At 34.7% G+C, this 13,871-nt stretch overlaps 1 protein-coding gene across 1 annotated transcript in view; it reads left to right on the top strand.

Moving 5' to 3' along the window:
* LOC147073934 (serine protease inhibitor dipetalogastin-like) overlaps positions 1–13,871 on the top strand; it is a 136,623-nt gene that overhangs the window by 45,852 nt on the left and 76,900 nt on the right. Inside the window, exon 3 of the mRNA XM_085944596.1 lies at positions 7,969–8,127. Coding sequence (XP_085800722.1) covers positions 7,969–8,127 — 159 coding nt within the window. The remainder of the gene's footprint in view (positions 1–7,968; positions 8,128–13,871) is intronic.

Here is a 13,871-nt window from a genome sequence, read left to right as displayed (position 1 = left end):
TTGAATTTTGATGATACAATAGTGGTATTCTATGTATACTGTGCATTTACTTTACTATTGTATTACTTTATCTCATTTATATAGTCACTAGTCCATAGCTGGTCTAGTTAACCAATCTTTAAATAGGCGTTTCTTGAAATGACACAATTGGACACAGTTACTGGAACAGTTATACATTTTATTTAATGGAAATAATGATGTTATGAAATAACAACAAAAAACCTCAGTACCTTTATTAGGTTACGGGAAATCAGTTTGGGAAATCTACGTAGGTAGAACTAAAGCAGCGTACACATTAGTGCATGCAGGCATTCCCAACCGCTGTGTCGCGATACACTGATGTGTCGTTAGCATCGTTCTTCTTCTTCATCGTGAGAACCTCATGGCTAAGTAGTGTCATAACCCGATTGGGCTCCATCCCTCTGTGTTCCTAATTTCGAATTCATTGTAGATTCAACATATTATGCTTCTATTAACAAAACGTGACGCTTTTAACATGAAATACGTACTTACAGTGACGTCCCTAGACAAAATGCCGCCCCTAGGCAGCGCTAAAATGCCACTCCATTTTTTGTATTTTAAGTATTTTTTGCCATCCTTTCATGACTCCATTATCTAAGAAATATGTTGTATGGATACATTACTAACAAAAAATATAAGTAGGTACCACTAAAACATAAAAAAAATTATTTAACCAAAAAATATAATATAAGTTAGACATTTACCCAAATCCCAGAGCTGAGGTCTTATTTGGTTGATATTTCTGGCACATTTGGTTTGTACCATTCAGGAATACACAGATTTAATATTTTTACAACATTTTACTATGCTATTATGTACCTACAACGCGTAAAAAAAACTAGCTGTTTCTATATACACCAAAATATTTTTTCTCGATTTGCCGCCCTTCGAGTAACTTCCGCCCCCAAGCGAAGCTCAATCTGCCTACCCCCATGAGATGTCACTGCGTACTTAGTTTCATTAGTGATTTATGATTTATCTGCCCGAGATAATAGGCAGCCGGACCAACCATTTTTCCAGCCGCAGGGGTCGTCATACCTCACACGAATCAAAACTTGAAATTGTGTACACATTCAGGCCACGACCCTCAGCTATGAAGTTCCGACGATTAAAAGAATAAGAGCGATGGCTACACCAAAGAAACAAGTTTGTAAGACTTAAACCCTGTTTACACGTGCATGGATTTACTGCTGAAAGTACGTATTATCGCGCTCATAACAAGAAAATGCACATGTAAGTAAACACGTATTATCATGCAAGTCGCAATTTTCACGCAATAATTGGTACATGCATGGCGGTGCGCATGCGCAGTAGAACAATAGTGGTGAACCTGCTGGAAGAAATACGGACTGTACCGCACAGAATATTTTGACATCTACCGATTATCTACGAAACCTGTCCAAACTTGTTTGAAGAATGAGATTGAAGAAACAGTCAGTACTTTACGTGTAAAAGTTATTATCGCGATAGTTTAAAATACACACTATTGGTGCAAGTAAATCCATGTACGTGTACAGGCGCTATAATGTACTTATCATACTAATTTACCCAGTGACGTCCCTAGACAAAATGCCGCCCCATTTTTTTTATCATCATTTATTTCATGACACCAATATCTAAGAAATGTGTTGTGTGGATACATTACTAACAAGAAATGCCATCTCTACTTCAATAGACAATATTATAAGTCCACGGTTTCAGATACATTCACTGCGTCCAACGCAACTGGTGCTTTGCCCATCAGGTGGCCATTAGATATAATTAGCATGTTATTTAAATGTGGTAATTAAATATTAATTAAAAGGTCCGCTGCGAATGGGTTTTAAAAAATACACAAAACTCGCGAGTGACTGGCAAAAATATTCGCATAAATTAATTAGGTAAGTATGTATCTACCTATAATTCAAATTCGCCAATTTGCACGTGTCATTGCTGGTCATCAAAGACGTTACGTCCAAGGACAACGGAAGTAAACTAGACATCGCATACCCGACAAAAAAAATACTTATATTCCTGTTAAACCTTGTATGTTAATTAATACATTTAGTTTCTATCCAGTGAGGTGAATTTATTAAAGGAAAGATATTTCCGTTATTACTAAGTTTAGGTACATATTTCTGTATTTACACAGGGTTCGAAATGGACCGGAACGCACCGGAGCGCCGTTCCGGGTCGTAAAGTCGGCAACATTGTCGTTCCATCTCATGGAAAAAATAATTTTACAATTTGAGCTAGAATGGCCATGATATAACAAAAAATCACACACTTATTTTTTTATAATACACATAAAATTAGATAACTATGTTAATATTTTCATAAAATTCTCCATTTCGAGTGCTGTATATACATAATGATTCTTCTCGATCTGCCGCCCTTCGAGTAACTGCCGCCCCCAAGCGATGCTCAATCTGCCTACCCCCACGGGACGTCACTGAATTTAACTTCACCCACGATTACATTCAGATGTTTCGTAGCGTCGGGTGTGTGTGATATATACACACGTCGCGTGCCGAAGCGTGTTCCCAATACTGTTCTCACCATTAGACGTTTTACGTCAAAAACAACTCGGGTGTCTGTCCGCTTGACTTGATATCAGATTTTCTACGACTCAAAGATTCTAAACTTCTATTATACTTTAATCTGACCCAACATGACCTAACCTAACTAACAACACAATACGAACATAGTATTATCGTTGTGTAACAAGGATTTTTATTCATGTACGTACTTAGAATGTTTTCGGCCACTTGTGTTGCATACCCACTTGTGAAAATATTTTTATTTCAATATTCAAAGCTGCCAATCTCTGTATGAAATAAGTCAGTGCATTTTTTTATTAATAGCCTTGTAAACTAATAATAAGCTTTAATTAATCGATGTAAATTTTCTCGCGCCCGTCTCGTCAGCTGTTTTCAGCCGCCGCAAAAAAAATGTGAGAACATAAATTACATTTTGCTTTATCTGTTGTCTTCAACTTGTTACGTAAGTAAATTGGCAAACCAAATAATAGCGCATGCCCAATTGAATGCGAGCAATTTGCCGTTGTGGTTTTATTACTAAACAGTGTAATTGGTCGTCATTTATGACAGCAAATAGAGAATGCCTCGACATAATATATAATAAAAAAATACTTCTCCCCATGAAAATTAATATAATATAGTATATAGGAAACCAGTGCTCGAAATAAAAAAAATATGAACCGGGACGCTCGATAATTTTCCGATAATATTAGTTTGCGATTTTTTTTGTTATCATCATCATCAGTCCGGGTCAATCCACTGCTGTATGAAAGCCTCCCCAAGCTTCTTCCAACTCTCTCGGTGCTGTGTCGTATTTCCGCCGAACTTTACCAGTTCGCCAATCTAGCGGCTTTTAGGGCGACCCTGTGGCGGTTTCGTGCCCCTTGGGTACCACTGGATGACGGCATTTGTCCAGCGGCCGTCCTTTCAGCGAGCAATGTGCCCCGCCCATCTCCATTTCAGCTGTTTGGCAACGTCTATTTCATCGCGTACTCCTGTCTGCTTCCTAACCCATTCGTTTCACTTACGGTCCTTTCGCGTGATGCCCAACATACACCTCTACATGCCTCGCTGTGCGACTCTTAGCCTTTGGACATCTCTCGTGTTGAGAGTCCATGTCTCGCAGCCATAAGTGAGCACGGGTAGCACATATTGGTTGAACACCTTACGCTTAAGACTTAAGGCTTTTTTCGTTATATACCAACCTAATTACAGCAGCAGATTTCGTTTTTTTTTATGTAAAAAGTTCTCTATTTAATATTTTATTTATTTCCTATACAGTTCTGATTATTTCCGTTGACATTAGAAGTTGAATTATATACATTTTTTGTATTCATAATCAGATTGCTATAATGCAAATAAACAATAGTTTTTATTTTGGCTTAGCGGTCCGCGAAATATTTCTTATATTTTACCGGTCCGCATGTGTAAAAAGGTTGGGAAACACTGATTGAATGTTACATTCTAAACATTTTGTGTCTTATTCGTTGAATAAAAGAAATAGTGGTACAGTTCGTTTATGAGGAATACAGCGGAAACCACATTTTGAAAATACCCGATATACTGTATTATTTGTTAGTTTGGGTTAGCTTAGGTTAGGTTGGGTTAGGTTTGGTTAGGTTAACCTAACAAATAATCCAATATATCGGCTATTTTCAAAATGCGTTTTCCGCTGTATTCCTCATAACCGAACTGTACCGAAATAGTTTATAAAATTAATCAAACGGTTCTGATTGGAAAAGGGGTAAAATCTGACCAATTAGAGAGTATTACTGCCTCCATATTTTAGTGACAATTAAATTAAATTGCTTCTCCATTTTTGAATTCGGGCATTAACCCATCGATAGAACTGCCATTTCACTGATTAAATTTGGTTTAACTGCTCTCATGAAATTTGACTGATTATTTTTGATTAGAATAAAATACGACGATTATAATTTTATTGTTAGGAACTTATAGGATTAATCTGTACCTATTACGCCCACAATGGGCGAGCATTTACGCGTGAGGGTTATAATGCTGTGGGTCCCGGTTTCGCATCCCAGGTCTGGCAAAAATTCACATGATATTTGTCTTTGTGTGTTTGGACCTAGAGTATGTACCTAATAAGTTGGGCTAGTTGCTAACATCTATATCTAAAAAAATCTGTTAATACAACCTCCACTCTGTGGATGTCCATATTAAGATGTTTATAGGATTGGACATGGTTATAATGTTAATAAACATATTATTAGTGTGTTTATTGAGGAATTGTGTCTATATAATCAAAATATAATATATAGTATAGACTCGATACTATGGAATCTAATCCCGAGCCAAAATTCTGGTTCCGTGATTTCGGGATTACAATTTGACAATCCCGGGATCTCGGGACTGGTCCCGGGATTGGCATTTTTTTCCATTGTTAACACAAAATATTTATATTTACAAATAACATTGATAAAATCGGTCAAAAATAAATCTAGTATAAATTATACTATTTAAGACATTTATTGTTAATATTGTATATGTTCAATCTTGGAAATACATAAGTTAAATGGAGTAAATAATAATATTGTAATATAAATAATAATGTGAATTTAATATGAGATTGCTATTTCTGATAGTAAAGACTTAATGAATGGGTTAGCGAGATTTTAAATAGTAAAGCAAATCATGGTGTACTTATGGCCGTTCCACTTCATAAATTTAATTAGTCAGCCAAATATGAAACTGCCGTAAAACGTATGAGATCATGGTGGAATGACTTTGTTAATAGTTCGAAGCATTGTTTTTATCCAATCTTTCTCATTTTTATTAATGTATATGAAAAAATAAATTGAATCGGCAACTTACACATGGGTATAAATCAAACATCATTCAAACTCAGTTTATTTCTAATGTAGTTGTTTGTTATTAAAAGTATTTTTTCTGATATATTTTCGTTTTCATTTTATTTTCCATAAAAATTGATAAAAAAAATCAATCCCGAAAGATTCGGGATTATGTTTATAAATCCGGGATTCATAGGTATCGAAAATAGCTCGGGATCCCGGGATTGGAATCCCTACTCCATACTATATTATAGTACAGTCATATCCAACTTCGAATAGCTATCAAAATTGGCAGTGACCTATCACACTATTCGTCGTGAAAATTATAAGTTTTGGTCTTTTTTTACTGTTCTTATACAGTTTTTACTATTCTCATACTGCACTTAGAGATAAAAGGAAACCGTGCCTATATATTTTCAACTTGATTGTTATGTTATATTTAATATTGATATAGTCATAACATGCATACCTCTTATTATGTACCTATCAATAATATTATATACTGCACTTAGAAATATTACCTAAGATCTTCAATTGCAGCTGTAGTGAGTTCATCTATCCGATGTATCAGATAAGTAGCTACGTCATTTGAAGTAAGTATCTATTATACATTGGGTATGGAGATTATTGATTATAATTATTACTAAGTACACTTTATAGCAGGCATGTTCAACTTTAAGTAGGCTGTGATTTACTATTCAATTCAACAACTCTCACTACACAGTACACACAGCCATTGTTATGCTTCAACTAGTTCAACTTGAATAAGCGTTTTATATTTGGATCAAAGAACAACACTAATTGTCTTTCACCATTACAAAGAAGTACACAATTTCCCATTCGTCGTGATTTGGTCTTATGTTGGACACTCATTGCATTCATTATCAAATTATTCTCATACTACGTAAAGAGTCTACTGCGCATCGTTAAAGAGAAACTGCAGGGATTCATTAGTACGCGACCACAGACTATAGATACATCTAGACGCCAAACGTTGCATTGCTAAATGAAGCTGCGTGCCGTGCGTTTGGTTTGTGGGCGAGCGAACGCATTCGTCTACAAATGTTCGAGACCATAGACCATTTCGCTAGTGCTTGCACTAGACGCTCAGAATTAAAATATAATTTTCTATTTTTTTTACGTTATATAGTATTTTTAAGCGGTCAAAATGCAATCATTAGGTAAAGATATCCATAATTTAAGTTATTTTAAAGAAACACTAGGTCACTGATATTAAAATATATAATAAAATAATATACAAATAAATTATCACGAACATGTATCAACTTACCTATGAAACGTAATACCATCTTCTTGCTTATCAGTACGGCTACCACATTTTAGTACGCGACGTTGTTTGCAGCAAAGGGAGGGTAGGGGTGAAGTGGGAGCGCTGGAAGTGCTTAAAAAATATCTCGACTTTCATTTTGAACGATGTTTTTAGAGGCACTTGCTTAATTTTTTACAGAGGTGCCCAATATTTATAGCGACGTCACTGCATCCAACTGATCCAAGACAGGGGACAATGGCGAAGGGTGTAGGTAGGCTTGGAGATTTGACAAAGATAGAGCACACAACACTTTGTCAGTCATACTCATTTGTTTTCATTGAACAAGAATACAAATTTTAGATTGAATCGGTTAGTTAAAATTCAATTATACCCTGCCTTAGCCAAACCATAATATATAAAAAAATACTCTATCTATAAAATATCATGTATAATTTTAGAACATAATTTTATATATTTTATTTCATCTACAGTTTGTATTCTTAGTTCAATGAACACATATAAGTATGACTGACAAAGTTTAGCCTGCACTATTTATGTCAGATCTCCATAGCCTACCTCACCACTGATAGGAGAAGATGGAAGAAGTTTTTTGGAGGATGCCACGACCCCCCTGGGTTGTTAATCCACGTATGGTGATGATTATATTAGATATTCCATGTATAAAACGTACCATTTTAAACCTAGAAAAATGTAGGGAAGTAATAACGCTGTATATCCAACTTCTCTCAAATAGATTAAAGAATCTCACTGTAATTATGTACCTCTTATTTATCAGGCTTTACTTATATCGCGCGTGGAAGTCATGACATATTATTTTTGTCCGAGTACCTAGTGCATGGCCCCCACAAGGGGGGGCTGACAGGGCTCTAGCCTGGGGGCCCGGGCTCAAGGAGAGGCCCGGCGTGGCGAATCGACTAGATAAGTGATTTAAACTCACATCAAAAATTCTCTCGAATAGTAAAAAAAAGTCGATTGCGGCGCTGTTTATCTTCAATATTAGTATTATTTTAAAGTATGTGGTTGTACGATACAATGTTTGATAGTGTATCGATACTCGACAACTCCATAATAATTCAAATATACAAAAAAACACTAAATATAGGTACACATTAATTTTACCGCGTACACCATTTGTAAAATGCTACTGTAAAGCGTCACACTGCCTTTATATTTAGCGATATGTAGGGGGGGGGGCTTCAAAGATCCTAGCCTGGGGGCCCGCTTCAGGATGTGGGGGCCATATTCTAGTGTGTGTTTTTTTTTGTTTTAAAGAGTCATCAACAGAATACTTAATATAATGTTCTTTTTCTTATTCTATTCGCAGAGATATTCATCGCTCACGGAGGATCATGCAAGAATGAGAGCGACGAACTTCCAGAGTGTGAGAAGAACATGCTGTACGAGCCAGTCTGCGCGTCCGATAACCAAACGTATGCAAACGTCGAAGCCTTGAGATGCAAGAATGCCATGGTTCCTGAGCACAGTAAGTCGATATTCAAACACTTATGTGTGCATAATTTTATACATAATACAGTGCATCTTATTATATAATATATTCAATTGTTGTTAAATTACCAGTGGTGAAGTTGACAATATTTTCGCCCTTGTCAAGAATTTTGGATTATCTATTGATACTTTTTTACCAATACGTCTATTATACTTTGGTATAGTCTTTTAATTTTGATAGGATACTGTGATATATTGTTTCGATGCGACAAAGTTTATTATTTGTGTCATGGCCCCCACATTCCTAAGCGGGCTCCCAGGCTACGATGTTTGGCGGGCCCCTAACCTATCGCTAAGGTTCAGGGCAGTATAATGTTCTACAGTAGTGTTTTCCAAATAGTATTCCGTGGAACTCTAGGTTCCGGGTAAAATAAAGGATATTGTGTTTATTAAGCGATTATAAATAAATTCATATAAAAATAAAGATGGTAAATAAATTCACTTGAATTGTCGGCAAACAGCATCATATTATGAAGCGCTGATCGCGATCCCCTTTTGTTATAGCCAAGTAATATACGACCCTTTGGCCATATTGGATAAATAGTCATTTTTATTAGTCAGGGAACACGCTAAAAAATAATTATATCATTAAAATTCACTTACAATTCGCATATTGGTAGTCACTTTCGCAGCAAAGTTTTGATTTTACTACCATATCATATTGACATTTTAAAATATCACTTAGTGAGGTGAAACTCATTATATGACATGGAAAAAAATGACAGCTTCTCATTATCTGTATCCGTTTGATAGTGGCGAAAGGTCGAGGTTGGCTGTTAAGATCCGACTTAAATAATGCTTAACTAAACTTTGTCAGTCATACTTATTTGTTTTCATTGAACTAAAAATACAAATTGCAGATGGTGCTGGTTAGTTTTTAATATACCCATAATGTAACCTATTATGTACCCCATGGCCTCGGGTTAGGACGTTTATAGGCCCCCCTACCCATCGCTAAGGTTAGGTTAGGTTAGGTGTTCTGACGACCTACAGTAGCGTTTTTCAAATGGTGTTCACAGTAAAATTATGGGTATTTTTAGTACTTAAATCCACTTGAGCTATGGAGTTGTCGAGTATTGACAATTAAAAAATGCATCGCACCACATATTTTAAAATATTAACACTATTGAAATAAAATAGCGCCGCAGGCGACCTTTTTAATATTAGAGCAGATTTGTGGTGTGTGTTTATCTCACTTAGCTGGTCAACCCGCCACGCCAGGCCCTTCCTAAGCCCGGACCCACAAGCTAGAGCCCTGTCAGCCCCTCCTTTGTGGGGGCAACGATTGGTGTATTAACGTACGAGTAATATGGATGGATACGTCGCAAAGTCTACAGTTAGATGATTCTATTTATACTTTCTCTCTTACCAGGGCCACTACTAATCGCATCTCGCTTCCCCGTGTTTCCTCGTGTACCCACAGATAGGGAATCCAATCCCGAGCCAAAATTCTGATCCCGGGATTTCGGGATTACAATTTGACAATCCCGGGATTGGCATTTTTTTCCATTTTTAATATAATTTTTTTATATTTAAAAATAACATTGATCAAATCGGTCAAAAATAAATCTAGTATAATTTATACTATTTAAGACATTTATTGTTAATATTGTATACGTTCAATCTTGGAAATACACAAGTTTATAGTATTGTAATACATATAAACAATAATGTGAATTTAATATGAGATTGCTGTTTCTGATAATAAAGACTTAATGAATGGGTTAGCGAGATTTAAAATAGTAAAACAAATCATCGTGTACTTATGGCCTTTCCGCTTCATAAATCTAATTAGTCAGCCAAATATGAAACTGCCGTAAAACGTATGAGATCATGGTGGAATTAATTTGTTAATAGTGCTAAGCATTGTTTTTATTTCAATCATTCTGATTTTTATTAATTTATGTGAAAAAATAAAATGAATCGGCAACTTAGACATGGGTATAAATAAATCAAACTTCATTCAAGCTCAGTTTATTTCTTATGTAGTTATTTGTTATTAAAAGTATTTTTTCTGCTATGTTTTCGTTTTTATTTTATTTTCCATAAAAATTGATAAAAAAAATCAACACCGAAAGTTTCGGGATTATGTTTATCAATCCCGGGATTCATAGGTATCGAAAATAGCTCGGGATCCCGGGATTGGAATCTCTACCTACAGACTCTTACGCATTCAAATAAGCCACAAACACTTAAAATATTATTATTAATAAAAAAAAATATTTACGCAGCAAGTTTGAGCAATTTTCGATATTTTCTTCAGCAAATTTCGATGATAAAAATTCTTTTACACCTTGTCACGCAAACGTTCTGTCAGAAATGACTAATCGGACAGAACAAGGCCTGAATAGAAACGAACCATAAGTGCGAGTGTGAAAGCATTCGGTACGCTTATATTCTTCGCAATATGCGTTAGAATGAGATAGAATTTTGTACGGCTGAATTAAATATTTTTTTCAATATTTATATCATCGGCGCTGCGCTGTCATATTTTAGACATCCCGCTTGTCAATATCAAACGCACACATTTATTTTAAATTCCATTCACTCATTTAATATGAGCCAAGGAGAAGTCGAGTGAGCCAACCGACATTTTTGAAAAAATGAGTTAGGTGCGTTATGGTATTCTACATGTCATAAACTATCATAAAAGTGAAGTGAGCTAAGTAAATATATACTAAAATAATGGGTACTGTTCGGTTAAAGCGGATACAGCGGAAAACGCATTTTGCAAATAGCCGATAAACTGGATTATCTGTTAAGTTAACCTAACCTAACCTAACCTAACCTAACCTAACCTAACCCAACCTAACCTAACCTAAACTAACCCAAACTAACAAATAATCCAGTTTATCGGCTATTTTCAAAATGCGTTTTCCGCTGTATCCGCTTTAACCGAACAGTACCAAATAATGTTTTATTGTTAAAATAAAAATATTCATTGAGCTATCGTATTATATTGTCAAATGGTGAAGTGAGCCAAGTCATTGTTCACTTCACTTCACCGTTCTTACCAACTGGTGGTTAACGTGTTGTTATCCTATAGAAGTGAACACGGCTAACACGCATGTTGCTATGGTAACAAGCTTGTTAGCTGTGTTCACTTCTATGCATTCATCCAAGTTTCTCACGTAATGGTGAACATGACTAACTTATCTAAAAGTGAGCCAAGTACTATTAGTATGTAGAGGTGAACACGACTAACATAGGCTAAAGTGAGCCAACTGACATTAATAAGTAAAGGTGAAGTAAACTCACCCCTTTTATTATCTTATTACAATCAATATTATCCATAAATATTTTTTTTCTATTTGTTTATGTAATAAACTTCCATTTAATATAATAAATTGAATACAGCTCCATAATTAATTTAAAAAATATGGGTACTGTTCGGTTATCAGGAATACAGCGGAAAACACATTTCGAAAATACCCGATATACTGGATTATTTGTTAGTTTGGGTTAATTTAGGTTAGGTTAGGTTGGGTTAGGTTAGGTTAGGTTTGTTTAGGTTAACCTAACAAATAATCCAGTTTATCAGCTATTTTCAAAATGTGTTTGCCGCTGTATTCCTGGTCCAAAATATGTAAAAAGTTCATTAAACTAAAACCTTCAATAAGAAAGTTTCACCATTTTGTCACTTAGCCTACTTCACTTCTTGAGGGCTCATTTGTGGTTTATTTTGTTCGTTCTTGGGGTGGAAGGGATGGCCTGAACTCGAGAATCCCTACTTGTGTGCGCGCCTGATATCAATAAGTATCAAGTTTTGGATTCTGGGCAGACCTATAAATATGATCCGTATGCTCTAACTGAGGAGCGGATAATGGTGAAAGAATGCAAAGAAGAATATGATTTTTCCAACAAATTCTTTCTTGTTAAATCTAACGATAGTTTCGTAATTCTGATATAATATGTAAATAATCATACAGTTTTAAAGTTTCTTAAAAATATGTAATCAATATGCGCAAAACTAGCATGGACCATTTAATTTAATTAATATTGGTTACAAAGCTTTTACTGACTGTTGGCATATAACTTCATCCTCAATTTAATAAAATAAATTGTTTTATTTCGGTCTAATGTATAAATACGTATTACTAGACTTATAATAATTATTACTAACATTCCCCACAGATGTAACTCAGCCATAAGTAAACGGCAATTAAAGTGATAATATTTTAGCAAAAGAAAATAATATAAGTTTGGGGGTAATTTTTCCTTGTCAAATTGATATATCGGTAATATAGTTTCACGCTTCGCAGATTTTTTCACATGAGAAAAAAAATAGCGCTATCTTTATGAGAAAATGCGTCACTTATTTACTCGTGAACAGCTATTAAGATGAAATACGTAGTTCAGTAATTCCTAACCTTTTTAGTTGGAAAAACACTGGGACTAAAACCAGGGACAACCCCTACTAACATTAAGTTCGACATAGATACAAAATAATTACAAGATAAAAAGAATTTTTTATATACAACGTTTTTAATTTTCTGTTGAATCATATAAACTTGACTTGACTAGCTTAAACGATCAAAAAAATTGCACTTGATAGAAATAATACTGAAATGTCATTTTGACATTCATATTGATTTCCATAGTAACGCACGTATATATTAATAATTTAGTTACTAGGACCCCAGACCTCTAGCAACCAATAATAGTGTATTGGATTACGGAATTCTTCCGAAATAACTTTTCATACAAAACAGAATTAACTGAAAATGAATTCAATTCTACTTAAAGATGGCTAAAAGTATTTAAAAAATGCATTGGCATTTTGTTCTGATATATTCTAAAAGTTTCAAATGTCTAGCTAGTCGGGAAGTTAGTTAAAATTCGATTGCAAGATTTGTACCGGATAAACAACCACCGGACAAATAAGAATACGACTTATTAAAAACGTTGTAAAATAGGTTATCATCTACACATTGCGTCTGCTTACTGTTTAGAAACACACGCCCAAACAAGGCCGTGACAGCTTGGAATGACCCATGGCATCCTCTGTCCTTCCATATAAAAAAAATGGATGCTTTCGCTGTCATCGGTAACTCTATCTAGCCAGAATAGAGCCATATATTATATCATCAGAATAATTATGTATTAAATTTAGAATAAATACAAATATGCGATAGCACCATAGGTGTCAACTATTGTATCTATAGGATTTTTTGAACTTCAGATATATTTTGTATGACTGTCAGGTTACGTCACATCAGGTCTCTCTACCGAAATGTATGTAATACGGTAGGCTTGAACAGCGAAGCCTAAAACCCTTCCGCATAATATTATTGTCTATCACTGCAGTGGGTCTAGGACAATTTGGCACCGCGAACTGGCCTCCGCCGATTGGCCTCCGGTAATTGCTTATCAGCAAGCTTATCAATCAAACTACTGAAACATTTATACTTAGCAGATAACTTACTTAATATTTTGTTTTTAATTTCATACTATTTTAAAATACGCATTTATGCATAATAATATACATGTTTAAGCTTTATTATAATATTAAGTCGATAAAACGCTGAAATATAATGTAATTTTCATTCTAACATCTAACATTATTTTTAATATTTGTTGTAAATATAAATAAGTACCCGTGTATAGACAATAAATTAATTGATTATGCGCATCTTTAAGTTTTAGCGAGGGAAGACTTATTTTCTTTTAATAAACATCATAAGGCATAATAATTATTCTCAATCTATATTAAAAATGTGT

The sequence above is a fragment of the Rhyacophila brunnea genome, unplaced genomic scaffold, assembly GCF_057557595.1.
Source record: "Rhyacophila brunnea isolate RB1 unplaced genomic scaffold, BYU_Rbru_1.0 scaffold_17, whole genome shotgun sequence".
NCBI lineage: Eukaryota > Metazoa > Arthropoda > Insecta > Trichoptera > Rhyacophilidae > Rhyacophila > Rhyacophila brunnea.
Note: the sequence above shows the minus strand (reverse complement) of the source record. Positions and strands in the feature narration are given on the sequence as shown.